The sequence below is a fragment of the Colobus angolensis genome, unplaced genomic scaffold (assembly GCF_000951035.1).
Source record: "Colobus angolensis palliatus isolate OR3802 unplaced genomic scaffold, Cang.pa_1.0 Scaffold22, whole genome shotgun sequence".
NCBI lineage: Eukaryota > Metazoa > Chordata > Mammalia > Primates > Cercopithecidae > Colobus > Colobus angolensis.
In genome coordinates, this window is record NW_012115377.1 from 5701126 (window position 1) to 5714949 (window position 13824).

At 56.5% G+C, this 13824-nt stretch overlaps 1 protein-coding gene across 1 annotated transcript in view; it reads right to left on the minus strand.

Annotated features, from left to right (window-relative positions):
• The window catches only part of FBN3 (fibrillin 3), a 101863-nt gene extending 89733 nt beyond the window's left edge, over nt 1-12130 (minus strand). The window contains exons 1-12 of the mRNA XM_011943601.1: nt 11949-12130; nt 11740-11822; nt 10785-10883; nt 10516-10611; nt 9842-9937; nt 6842-7039; nt 6619-6744; nt 2719-2871; nt 2448-2630; nt 1104-1247; nt 908-1027; nt 682-807 (exon numbers count right to left, since the gene is read on the minus strand). Of these exons, the coding sequence (XP_011798991.1) occupies nt 682-807; nt 908-1027; nt 1104-1247; nt 2448-2630; nt 2719-2871; nt 6619-6744; nt 6842-7039; nt 9842-9937; nt 10516-10611; nt 10785-10883; nt 11740-11822; nt 11949-12115 (1591 nt within the window). The 5' untranslated portion in view covers nt 12116-12130. The remainder of the gene's footprint in view (nt 1-681; nt 808-907; nt 1028-1103; nt 1248-2447; nt 2631-2718; nt 2872-6618; nt 6745-6841; nt 7040-9841; nt 9938-10515; nt 10612-10784; nt 10884-11739; nt 11823-11948) is intronic.
• Between the last annotated feature and the right edge of the window lie 1694 nt (nt 12131-13824).

Sequence of the window (13824 nt, forward strand, 5' to 3'; positions counted from 1 at the left end):
TTTTTTTTTTGACAGAGTTTCACTCTTGTTGCCCAGGCTGGAGTGCAGTGGTGTGATCTCAGCTCACTGCAACCCCTGCCTCCCAGGTTCAACTGATTCTGCTGCCTCGGCCTCCCGAGTAGCTGGGGTTACAGGTGTCTGCCACCACGCCCAGCTAATTTTTTGTTTTTAGTAGAGACAGGGTTTCACTATGTTGGTCAGGCTGGTCTCGAACTTCTGACTTCAGGTGATCCACCCACCTCGGCCTCCCAAAGTGCTGGGATTACAGGTGTGATCTTTTTTTTTTTTCTTTTTAGGAGATAGAGTCTCGCTCTATCAGCCAGGCTGGAGTGCAGGGGCACGAGCACAGCTCACTGCAGCCTCAATCTTTTCAGCTCAAGAGATTCCCCTGCCTCAGCCTTGCAAAGTGCTGGGATTACAGGCATGAGCCACCAAGGCTGGCCCCAAAAGGTCCTTTTTTGTGATTCATGGAATAAATTGAGGAATGAGGAAATGAAGGGGAGAGTCAAGGTGGTTGGGGGATAAGAAGGGTCTAAGGTGGGTTGCTGGGTTCAGAGGTGAGCAGAAGAGACATTATAGGGAGGGAGGTGGGTTTGCGGGCAGAGTGAAGATTTGAGGTGACTATAAAAGGCAGCTAGTGGGGCCCAGAAGCCCCTGCCCACCCGCCCACCCCCAACTCACCCACACAGTTCTTGCCGTCGGGGCTGAGCTCGAAGCCTGCATTGCAGACACACTGGAAGCTGCCCTCCGTGTTGACACAGCGGCCCAGGTGACAAAGGCCGCCACTGACAATGCACTCGTCCACATCTGCGGGGAAGGCAGGTGAGCAGTCAAGAGGCGCCGCCCACCCTCCAAGCCTGGGCCAGAACCCCCACCATCACCCCCACTCTCGGACGGACAGCCGTACCCACGCATGCCTGCTTGGTGGGCGTGGCCTGGAAGCCCGGGTAGCACCGGCAGTGGTAGGTGCCAGGGATGTTGACACAGTCACCGTCGTGGCAGGGGCTACTGGTGCATTCATCTACATCTGAGGGGAGAGGACCCTGAGCCCCAGCACCAGCAGGGCAGTGAGAACCCACCCTCCCCACCTGGCTGTGGCTCACCGATGCACTCGCCACGCACGTCCTGGGTGTAGCCCACGTTACACTCGCAGCGGTAGCTGGAAGGCGTGGGCAGGCAGCGACCATTCAGACACAGGTTGGTGAAGTGTCGGCAGATGTCAATGGTCTGGTTCAGGGTAGCAGTGCCTACGGGTAGGGCCGGCAGAGGCATCTGAGCAGTGGCTGGCCCCCGCCTCAGTCTGGAGCCTGGGCTTCACCTCTCTGGGCCCAGATACCCCCTCTAAGGTTGGCACCCTGCCCCAGCTCAGATTCTGCCCCCTCTCACCCAGAGAGACCTGCCTTAGATTCAGAACTCCAACCTGGGACCTAGATCCCTCCAACCTGGGGCTTAGATCCCTCCAACCTGGGGTCTAGATCCCTCCAACCTGGGGCTTAGATCCCTCCACCATGGGGTCTAGATCCCTCCAACCTGAAGCCTAGCTGCCTCCAACCTGGAGCCTAGATCCCTCCAACCTGGGGCCTAGATCCCTCCGACCTGGGGTCTAGATCCCTCTAATCTGGAGCCTAGATCCCTCTAATCTGGAGGCTAGATCCCTCCAACCTGGAGCCTTAGATCCCTCCAACCCGGAGCCTAGATCCCTCCAACCTGGGGCCTAGATCCCTCCAACCTGGGGCCTAGATCCCTCCAACCTGGGGCCTTGGATTCCTTCAATCTGGAGCCTAGATCCCTCTAACCTGGGCCCAGAGATGCCTGGACTCCCACTCTGGGCCCAAATCCTCATTATGGGGCAAGACCCCAACCCAGACCTAAATCCTTCATCTCAGACCCCCACACCAGACCCAAGCTTCCCACCCAAAGCTCAAACCCTGACTTATTTATTTATTTTTTTTAGAGAAAGGGTCTCACTCTGTCACCCAGGTTGGAGTGCAGTGGCACAATCACAGCTCACTGAAGCTTCCAATTCCTGGGCTCCAGCGATCCTCCTGCCTCATCCCCCTAAGTGGCAGGGACTACTGGTGCGCATCACCACACCTAGCTAATTTTAAATTTGCTGTAGAGACAGGGTCTTGCTATGTTGCCCAGGCTGGTCTCAAACTCCTGGCCTCAAGCAATCCTTCCACCTCGGCCTCCCAAAGTACTGGGATTACAGGCATGAGCCGCTGTGTCCAGCCCAAACTCTAACTCTGAGGACCAGATTCTCCAGTTACCTCCATCCCCATCCACTACCAGCACTGTCATCCCTACCATCCAGGCCAGGAGTTCCCTCTCCAAAGCCCTAACCTTCTCTCTGAGGCCTGGACACCCTCCCCTGTTCAAAGCTCTCTCCCCAGATCCAGGACCATCCTTCAAGTCTTGGAACGCTCCTCCCAAGCCCCAAGTCTCACCAATATTAGAGTTGCCAGGGCCCAGGCTGGGGACTCCACGCCCATCGGAGCCATGGGGGTTGAGTCGTGCCGGCCCAAGACGGGGACCCATGCCATTGGATCCAAAACCCAGGAGGCCAGGGAAGAGGCCAGGGTGGCCAGGTAGCAGCGGCAGCCCCTGGGCGCACAGTTGCTGGAACTCATCTGCAAGGAAGCCGGGTTGAGGCCAGGCCCTTGGTCCTCCCCTGTCCCCTCCTCCCCCGCAGCCCTGCAGGCTGCAACTCTTACTCACTGGAGCCCCGAGGAGGACACAGCTCAGGGGCTGGGCCAGCCGCCCAGCACCAGCCCTTGTCGCAGCAGCACTGCCTGCGAGTGTAGTGGCCGGTGAGGTCTCCGGCACAGCGGCCCCCGAAAAGCACTGAGAAGCAGGTGCCGGCCCGGTGGTCTGTAAAAGATCAGAGGGTGAGCCCATGAGCACGGGACATCAATGACCAGACCTGGATCCAAATTCCAGCTGTAGCAGCACTGCCTGTAGGACGGGTCTGTTTGCCGCTCTGTGCCTCAGTTTCCCCTCCATAAAATGGGGACACTTGGAGCATCCACCTCACCTGGGGAAAGTATTACCTGGATGAAAAGTCTGACATAGTCCAGATGCAGTAGCTCATGCCTGGAATCCCAGAACTTTGGGAGGCCGGGGTGGGCGGATCACTTGGGGTCAGGAGTGCAAGACCAGCCTAACCAACATGGCGAAACCTCGTGTCTACTAAAAATACAAAAATTAGCCAAGCGTGGTGGCAGGCACTTGTAATCCCAGCTACTTGGGAGGCTGAGGCAGGAGAATCATGAATTGATTGAACCCAGGAGACAGAAGTTGCAGTGAGCTGAGATCATGCCACTGCACTCTGGCCTGGTCAACAGAGCAAGACTGTCTCAAAAAATATAAAGGGTCAGGCACAGTGGCTCACGCCTGTAATCTCGGCACTTTGGGAGGCTGAGGCGGGTGGATCACGAGGTCAGGAGTTCAAGAACAGCCTGGCCAACATGACGAAACCCCGTGTCTACTAAAAACACAAAAATCAGCCAGGTGTGGTGGCACGCACCTGTACTTGGGAGGCTGAGGCAGGAGAATCACTTCAACCCGGGAGGCAGAGGCTGTAGTGAGCCGAGATCGTGCCACTGCACTCCAGACTGGGCGACAGAGCAAGATTCCGTCTCAAAAATAAATAAATAAATAAAAATAAAAAAGAAAAGTTTGACATGTGGCCAACGCTCGTTCAGTGCCATCTCTTATCACCAAGATTTCCAAGTTATCGCACAGAGGTAGTGAGCTCCCCGTCGCTGCAGGCATCCAACCACACTGAGGAAGACCCATTGGTGGGGAAGGACTGCCCCAGTGGGATACCAGGCAGGGACACCGAGATCTGCAGCTGTGTGTCTTTGCTTGCTGGCTTCAGGCATTACGCAGAAACCTAATGTGAATTTCAGACAGGGGCCCCAAGGAGTCGAGGGATGGATTGATGGCCATAGCCCCCGGGGAGACTGAGGCAGATAGGGTCCCCAGGTATGAGAACCACCAACACTCTTCCACTTCCCACTGCGCCCTCAAGGTCAATGGCTTTATGCAGCGATCGGATTTCTCAGGCTCTGGCTTAAAGAGCATATTTTTAGGCTTAAAAATGCAGAGCTTGGCCGGTAGCCCACAGTTTAAAAAACTCCTCCCAGGAGCTGGGAGGGCCACTGAGAGCCGCCCCTGACCTGCCCCAAGCTGGGAAAACACGCAAATGTTTCCACCTCTCTGGTCCCCGCCCCGTGCACCTGGGGACCCCCCAGGTACGTGTGTGGGAGTCAGGGTTTTTCGTTCTCAGTCTCATCATAGCCCCTCAAAGGGGGCTGGGCCTGCCCAGACGAGGAAAGGTCAACAGACTCCTCCAAAGTCACACAGCTGCAAAAGCAGGAGGAGGACGGGAAACTCGATTTCCCAATCTCAGGAGGCCCAACAGGCCCCTTAAGCAAGAGAGACAGAATATAAGAATTTTAACAAAAATGCTCAAGCACGGTGGCTCATGCCTGTAATCCCAGCACTTTGAGAGGCCGAGGCGGGTGGATCACCTGAGGTCAGGAGTTTGAGACCAGCCTGGCCAACATGGTGAAACTAAAATGCAAAAGTTGGGCTGGGCGCGGTGACTCAAGCCTGTAATCCCAGCACTTTGGGAGGCCGAGACGGGCGGATCACGAGGTCAGGAGATCGAGACCATCCTGGCTAACATGGTGAAACCCCGTCTCTACTAAAAAATACAAAAAGCTAGCCGGGCGAGGTGGCAGGCACCTGTAGTCCCAGCTACTTGGGAGGCTGAGGCGGGAGAATGGCATAAACCCGGGAGGCGGAGCTTGCAGTGAGCTGAGATCCAGCCACTGCACTCCAGCCCGGGCGACAGAGCAAGACTCCGTCTCAAAAAAATAAAAAATAAAAAATAAAAAATAAAAATAAAAATAAAAATAAAAATGCAAAAGTTAGCCGGCCGTGGTGGTGGGTGCCTGTAATCCCAGCTACTGGGGAGGCTGAGGCAATTGTTTGAACCCAGGAAGTGGAGGTTTGCAGTGAGCCGAGATCGTGCCATTGCACTCCAGCCTGGGGGACAGAGCAAGACTGTGTCTAAAAACAAGAAAATAAAAGAATTTTATCAAAAATGATCCTGTCATTGCTGTAAGTACACATCGTGAGCTAAGTGGTCACAGCCTCAACCTCACCTGCTGTCCATGAATGTGTATTAAGTATCCTGTAGGCACCAGCCCTCTGCAAAGTACTCCCCAAAAGATATCTTCCTCAGTCTTCACTGAGCTAGGTACTGCTATCATCTACCATTTTACAGATGGGGAAACTGAGGCACAGAGCGATTAAGTCACTTGCCCACAGGGTCTGTGAGCTGCCCTGGGTGGGAGCCCTGGACTGATTCCAAAGCCTATGTTCAGAGGCTGGTTTGTCAAATCCAGGGTCTGCTCTTTAGCAGTGGACAGAGGACCCCGCAGTCCAGGGCATGTGTCCACTGCTACCCCTAATGCCAGCTGTGACGGCCCCCAGTGGTGGAGACCTAGAAAGTCTAGAGTTGGCCATAGCATACTGGCTGAACTCCAGACACAATATTCTCAGCCCTGCCTGGTAGTGGCCTAACATGAGGCGACCGAGTGATGCTGGAAAACCTCCAAGCGCCCACTCCTGTCTCCCCAAACCAGGACGCTGCCCATCCTCCACCACCAGCGTTCATGTTCCGGGCCAGCCCTATTGGCCACGGGCAACTTCTAGGACCTGACATTCAGCTCATCAAGACAGCAAAAGAAGCAGTGAGAGGCCTGAGTGCGCGGGGTGCGGGGTGGGTTCCCGCTTGGCCAGGTCAAGTGTCGGGGGGTTGCTGAAGGGTGGGCCTGCAGGGGGAGCCACAGCCCAAGGGACCGCCACCCGGGCAGGGGGTCTGGGGAGTTGAGTGTGTTCTGGACTTGTGGACTGGACTCAAGCAAACCTCCCCTTTCTGGGCCTGTTTCCCCATCTCAAAAATGGTGGGGCCGGGTGCGGTGGCTCACGCCTGTAGTCCCAGCACTTTGGGAGGCCAAGGGAGGTGGATCACTTGAGGTCAGGAGTTCAAGACCAGCCTGGCCAACATGGAGAAACCCCATCTCTACTAAAAATACAAAAATTAGCCAGGTGTGGTGGCGGGCACCTGTAATCCCAGCTACTTGGGAAGCTGAGGCAGGAGGATCTCTTGAACCCGGGAGGCAGAGGTTGCAGTGAGCTGAGATTACGCCACTGCACTGCAGCCTGGGTAACAGAGCGAGACTCTGTCTCAAAAAAAAAAAAAAAAAAGAGAGAGAGAGATAGAGAGCTGAACAAGGTGGTGTCTCTCCTACCCACTCTCTCCCCCTCCAGCCCCTCGGTTCACTCAGGCAGTGGCTGTCATCCAGGCTGCAGGGAAAACCTCGGGGACAGGGGCACACGTAGCTCCCGACAGTGTTGGGGTAGTCACCCCTGGAGCAGAGGCCAGGCACGCGGAGACACTCATTCACATCTACATAGACAGGGACAAGGTCAGAACTGGGCACCTCACCAGCCTGACCCCTCTGCCTTCCTGCAGGGGAGCCTGAGCCCCCCTAGACGCGAGTCACAGACGAGCTCCCAGGTTGTCCCCCTCCAGTCACCCACCTTCACATGCAACACTGCTGTCACCGAGCCGGTGTCCAACTGGACAGCGGCAATGGAAGGAGCCCACCGTGTTGACACAGCTGCCTCCCTGGCACAGGCCTGGCACAGCCTGGCACTCATTCACATCTGCAAGGACAAAGTCCGGCAAGGGAGTGAGAGGCCCATCAGAGGGAAGAACCAAGCCAGCCAAGGCCTCCCACTCATCCCTGACCCCACTATTCACCTTGGCAGGCCCCCGTGTGGATATTGGGGATGAAGCCTCGGCGGCAGGGGTGTGGCTGTGCAGGGCAAAGTTCACATGGAAGGCCCCAGGCACGGCCCACAGTGGCACAGCAAAGCGCCTTGGTGCACGCAAGGCCTGTCAGCTGATGCTGGCACCCCTCGGGGCCCACTTGGCCAAAGCAGGGTCCCGTCCGGTAATCTGCAGGGCAGACAGATGTGGGTACCTGGCTGAGGACTGCCCCTGTCTAGCGATCTCTGCGTCTCTAACACCTTCTCAGCGCCCCCTGCACCCACAGACCAGGCTTTACTTATGCTGCTCCCTTCCTAAATAGAGTATCTTTGCTCCCCTTTCCCTACCTAACAAACTCCTATTCACCCTTCAAAACCCTTTCTCTTCAAAGCATTTCCTGACCAACTTCCAAGAGAGAGACTAGGATCTCCAAGCCCATAAAGCTCAGGGCCTGTGTGAACACCCTGTCTGAACTGATGGGACTCCTTTCCCAGGCCTGTCCTCCCTTCAGGCCTGGGCAGGGACCCACAGACACCCAGCTAAAAGGCATGTCTAGTACTTGAGCATATGCCTGGCCCTGCCATATCGCCCAGATTTGGGGAAGGATCTGTTATCTGCCTAAATTCTCTGGACCCCCAACATCACATCCCCAGTCCCCATCAGGCCCAGCCCAAGGTGACCGCATTGGTTCCCCCAACCCCAGTACATGAGCCCAGATGCGACTTCTTGGCTCTCTTCTCCAGATGTTTCCAATAAAGGAGTTAGCTCTCAAACAAGGGCAGCCCCTCCCAAGAGAAGAAGCCAAAGTCACCCCCAACTCAGGCCCCATAAGGAGGAGGGGCTTCACAGAGACCCCCACCCCCCAGCTGTCCTGATGCCAAAACGCAATTCCTGGTAGCTCGCCCACTTCCCCCTCCCCCTCACTCTCCTGCCACCCAGAGCTTGGCCTGCCTCCAACAGCCCATGTTCCAATTCTGCAGTTTCCAGAAGCCCACCCTCAAACCCAGGTCACTTCCCCAGCCCCTCCAGCTTCTAGTACCCAGGTCCTGCCTATCCTCGCCTTCCTGGGCCAAAACGCCACGCCAGGCACTCAGATGCCTCCTGCATCTGAAAATCTCACAAGCCTGGACGTCTCTGACACCACCCACTCCTGTTCTCTTTCTCTTTCTCAGCCCCCTGTGGGCTCTGTTTTTTCTGTCTGTGCTTAAATGCCCAGGTAGCTGTCTCTGCTGGTGCTGCTTTCTCTAGCGGGGATCCTCAGCTGAACCCTGGGCTTCAGTCCCCATGGACGGAGCAGCTCCCACCGCCGTCTCAGCCCCAGGCCTAAGTGTCCAGCTGCTTCCCAGACAACTTGCAAGTCCCCCAGCCAACACAGAGCTCAGTCTTCCTCCTCCCTGCCAGGGTGCACCACTAGCTTCTCCCCAATTTTCAGACCAGGCCTGGGGTTCATCTTGATTCCTTCCCTCTTCTCTCCCTGTCCCTGCCACACCTCACTGCTCACAAGAAAGACATCACTGTGTCCATTCTCCTTTTTTCTTTTCTTTCTTTCTTTTTTTTTTTTTTTTTGAGACAGGTCTCACTCTGTCTTCCAGGCTGGAGTGCAATGGTGCGATCTTGGCTCACTGCCTCCCAGGTTCAAAAAATTATCATGCCTCAGCCTTCCGAGTAGCTGGGACTACAGGCACGTGCTACCACACCCAGCTAATTTATTTTTTTTTATTTTTAGTAGAGATGGCTTTTGCCATGTTGGCCATGGCTGGTCTCAAACTCCTGGCCTCGAGTGATCTGACCACCTCGGCCTCCCAAAATGCTGGAATTGCAGGCGTGAGCCACAGTGCCTGGCCTCTTTTCTTTCTTTCTTTTTCTTTTTTTTCTTTTCTTTCTTTCTTTCTTTTTTTTTTTTTTTTAAGAGAGATAGGATCTGGTTCTGTCACCCAGGCTGGAATGCAGTGGCACCACCACGGCTCACTGCAGCCTCGAACTCCTGAGCTCATGCAATCCTCCCACTTCAGCCTGAGACTGCAGATATGCACTACCACGCTAGGCTAATTTTTTACTTTTTGTAGAGAGGGGGGTCTCACTACGTTGCCCAGGCTGGTCTCAAACTCCTGGTACATCCACCCTCTTAATTTTGGTAACAACCTCTCAGCAGGGGACCCCATCCATTTTAGCCCTCTTAAAAATGGGATCATTTTTAAGAGTTAGGGTGACTGGCTGTGGTGGCTCATTCCTGTAATCCCAGCATTTTGGGAGGCCAAGACAGGCAGATCACTTGAGGCCAGGAGTTCGAGGCCAGCCTGGCCAACATGGCAAAACCTCGTCTCTACTAAAATTACGAAAATTAGCTGAGCGTGGGGATGTATGCCTGTTATCCCAGCTGCTCGGGAGGCTGAGGCAGGAGAACGGCTTGAACCTGGGAGGCGGAGGTTGCAGTGAGCCGAGATTGTGCCACTGTACTCCAGCCTGGGTGGCATAGCAAAACTTTATTTCAAAAAAAAAAAAGAAGAAAAGAAAAAAAAAAGAATTAGAGTGCAATAAAGAGGGGGTTTGCCCATCTCATGAGGTCCAATCCACCCTACTAGATCCAGCTGAGGGGTCCCCTCCTCCAGGAAGCCCTCCCTGACTCCCTTCCATGGAGCAGATGGTTTCTCTGTCCTTCATGTGCTCCAAGGCTGCCCCAACCCTTGTCTTAGCCTTGAAACCCCCAGATAAGAATCTTCTGCTTGCAGTTTCTTCTCCCTACACCTCAAACCGGCACATCCTCTCTCTTTCCTACCAGACTCCAATACAGGCCATCGCTCAGAGCCAGTGAATAGCAGATGTTTTGGAGAACAGATGAGCAAATGAAAGAAATGTCCTCAGACTGCCCCAACTGCAAGAAGGAGGGCAGCTGAGGCCTCTCAAGGCCTGGCCATGTCTGAGGGGTTTCCAGGAAACCCCCTTTCCTTCATCAAGTCCCCTGTCTGCCTCCCACCCCCGCGTGCTTGGTACCTCTCTCACACTGAGGTCCCATGAAGCCGTACACACAGGCGCAGCGGTTGGGCCCAATGCAGCGACCCCCATTGTGGCAGCCGCGGTCACAGATGGCTGTGGAGGGAGAAAGGGTGGTGGCCGGAGGTCCCCCGGCAGCAGAGAGAGCTGGGGTTCACAGTAAACCCCTCTTCACCCAGGAATCCCCAGGATCTGGCCCAGGTTGAATGATAAGACTGAGGCCGCGCTCAGTGGCTCACGCCTGTAATCTGAGCACTTAGGGGGGCCAAGGCAGGTGGATCACCTGAGGTAAGGGGTTCAAGACCAGCCTGTCCAATATAGTCAAACCCTGTCTCTACTAAAAATACAAAAATTAGCCTGACATGGTGGTGAGTGCTTGTAATCCCAGCTACTCGGGAGGCTGACACAGGAGAATTGCTCGAACCTGGGAGGCAAAGGTTGAAGTGAGCTGAGGTGGTGCCACTGCACACCAGCCTGGGCAACAGAGCGAGACTCTGTATCAAAAAAAAAAAAAGAAGAAGAAGAAAAAAAAAGACTGTGACAATAAATGTCCCCTGCAATCTCCAGGCCAGGAATAAGGACCCCCTGGGCAGTGGGCAGCTGGCAGCAGAGACCAATGCTCTGGGATCGCAGTCCCAAGTGTGCAAGGAGGGGAGTCCCACAGGGATACTCACGCTGCCCACACACGGTGCCTGTGTAGCCCTTCTGACACAGACAGGATGCCCCCCGGCAGGTGCCCCCATTCATACAGCTCACACTGCACCCTGACCCTGGGGACAGGAAGGTGGGATGCATAGTAAGGTGGAGACAGGCCCCGAGATGTCCTCCCAGGAAGGCTGCCGGACTAGGCATGCTCAGCCCCACTACTGTCCTTCCTGGGCTCCTGGTGGTAACCGGAACCCTGTGACCTTCTCCCTCCCCCAAGAGGCCACTTCCCACTCACCTCGGCTCACCCCGCAGCTGGGAGCCAGCGTCCCATCCACACAGGTGCACAGGTTGGGCTGTGAGCAGAAGCCCTCACCGCAGGCGTGCCTACAGATGGCTGGATGGGTGCAGCAGGTGGCAGTCAAGACCAGGACCGAGCCTGGGCCATGCCTGCTCCATCAGTGTCCGGGCTGGCCAGAATACCTCGGTGAACGCTGCTGGTCATCTGCATCCCTAGCTCTGCTCATAGCACACCCACCCCTCTTTTCATGGGACATCCCCCCACTCTCAGGCTGGGCTGGGCAGGTGGTACGACCCAGGCTGTGGGTTGGTGATTCTGCCACGGCCATCGGGAGAGAACTTTCTTTGGGCCAGAGCTGCCGAGCTGTGAGGACAGAGCCGGAGGTGCTGGGGTTATGGATACTGTGGTTGGGTGTCTCCTGGGAAGTGGAGTCAGATTCCAGAGACAGAAAGAGAGGGTGAGGCCAGAGAGAGACAGACAGAAAGAGACTCAGAGAGAGAGAGAGAGAATCAGATAGATAGACAGTAACCAACAGAGAGAGACCAGGTGCAGTGGCTCACACCTGGAATCCTAGCACTTTGGGAGGCTGAGATGGGAGGATAGCTTGAGGCCAGAGTTTGAGACCAGCCTGAGCAACACAGAGACCCCCATCTCTAAAAAAAATAATAATAAAGAAAAGAAACCAACAGAGAGAGACACGAGCAGAGATGAACAGAGAGAGGCAGAGACAAAGAAAGGGAACCAGAGAGACAGACAGACACAAAGAGGTTGTAGGGCAAAGGAAATGAACATGGCAGGTTGGCCTGGAACCCTGAGGACAGATGCAAGGGCCATTCCTGTGGTTCAGCCAGAGGCCCCTGGCTAAGTCCCTGTGTAAACAGAGCTGGACCTGCAGGCAGGTAAGAGTGTCCCTGTCCTGTGCCCCCCACCTCCAGAAGGCAGCAGCACTCACGTACGACACACTGGCTCCTGCCAGGGAATGTCCTCCAGCCCGGACAGCAGTAAGCGTGGAACCGGGAGCCGCACACGTTCGGCCTTCAGGGACAGCGAGATGGCTCTGGTGAGTCCCTGCCCGGGTAGACATCCCCCGGGCATTCCGCTGGCCCCACGACAGCCCGATCCACATCGAAGGGATCTCCCAGCATCCCAGGTACCACGCACCCCTGCAAGATGCCTGGGCTGCCCCGCCTCCGCACACGTCCGGGACCTGCAGCCTCCAAGGCCCCATCCCAGCGGCCTTGGCCACCTGCCATGCACAACAGGGCCGACCAGGCCAGCAGGAGCCGGGCCAGAGGGCCCCTTGCCAAACACAGACCCTCCAGAGTCATAGCGTGTCCCCTGGAGGCTGCGGAGAGGAAGCAGAGTCAGCCCTAGAAGAGCCCCTCACCCTGGCCATGGGAGACCCAATACAACGAGGAGGGCAGGGTGGTTGCCAAATGGGGCAGCCCTGGGGCCTCTGGGAGCCCAAGGAGGCATCCGGCCCCAACGGGGAAGCAGTGAACAGTCAGAGAAGGCTTCCTGGAGGAGGTGTGATGTTAAAGAAGGGTCTTGGGGCTGAAGGTGCACAGCCAAGGCAAGACATAGAGGGGAGGGGAGAGAGGGCCAGGTGGGGCCAGGTGGGGCCAGGCATTGCAGGAGTGGGCGTAGCCGTGTCATGGAGCTTTTGCTCGTTTGTCAAGGACAATGAAGAGCCCTTGAAAAGCTTTGAATGGGAGGAGCAAAGTCAAATGCATGTTAGGTGGAGAGGGGAAGGGAAGCAGGGTCCCCAGCAGAAACAGGGTGTCAGGAGGCTGGGGGCTGTCCAGATGGGAGAGAGAGGAGAGGAATGGGAGGCTGATGTCATGGGAGGTGGGGGGCATTAAGGAGATTCCTAAAGTTCTGGCTGGGAAGGTGGAGCCAGGAGAGCGTCCAAGGTGTGAGAAAGGCAGTAAGTCGTGGGAGGCAACCACCCCGCTGTCACTCGGTGACACAGATACCCCCACTCCTGCAACATCTGGCCCCACCTGGCCCTGTGTCCCCTCCCCTCCATGTCCCACGCCCGTCTTGCCTCAGCTGTGCACCCTCAGCCCCAAGACCCTTCTCTAACATCACACCTCCTCCAGGAAGCCTCCTCTGACTGTCAGGGCTGGATGCCTCCCTGGGTTCCCTGTGGGCCTCAGGGCTGCCTCGGGCAACCACACCACTGTCCCTCATTCCGGGCAGGGGGCCCAGGCAGGGGCAGGAACTTCCCAATGCAGAGAGTACCCCTGTGCCCAGCAGGGAAGGAACCACTTCTGTGCCCATTTCACAGATGAGCAAACTAAGGCCATCACACCATGTGTGAGGAGTTAAGCCTGAGCTTAAGCCCAGGAAGAGGAGAAGGAGGGTGAGAAGATCAGGAACGGAACTCGCTCCTGCCCCCCGTGACTGGGTCTTTCCTGGGTCATGAAGGACGGGAGGAAGAAGACGGGGACAGGAGATGACTCTTTGGAGGGTGGAGGCAAAATACTTGAGGGTAAGAAGCCAGACCAAGTGGCCTTCCTGTTCCATGCAGGTTCTAGCGAGGAAAGAAACTGGGCCTAGGTGGAGAATGGGCGAGGGGGCCCGCTGTGTGGCCTTGGCCACGCCCCTCTCTGGGCCAACCGGGTTGTCCAAAGGCCCCGGAGAAGGGAGAGGCCCCTGTCAACGTTGGAGGGCTGGCTGGCTGGGGAGGGGCGCCCTCTTTTTGCTTCTCTGTTGTCCGGGTCAGTCCGCACTCTGAGGATCTGTGGACTCGAAGCAGCCTCGGGGCCTGCAAACCCTCCTCCCCCACTCCCTCCGCCCCAGCCTCCTGCCTCGGGTGGGGTGGGGGAGTTAGGTGGGGTGGGGAGTCTCTGGCTTGATTTGCCTCGGTCCCCCCTACACACCGCTGCTTCTGCGAGCCACACCCTGGAGTCTGTGGAATGAATGAGCAGAGAAGGCGCGCCCAGCGCGGGGTGTGGAGGCTGAGGGCCAAGGAGCGAGGGATCCCAAGCTCCGCCGACGGGGAGAGGGCGCCCCGGGAGCCCGCGGGGCGTGA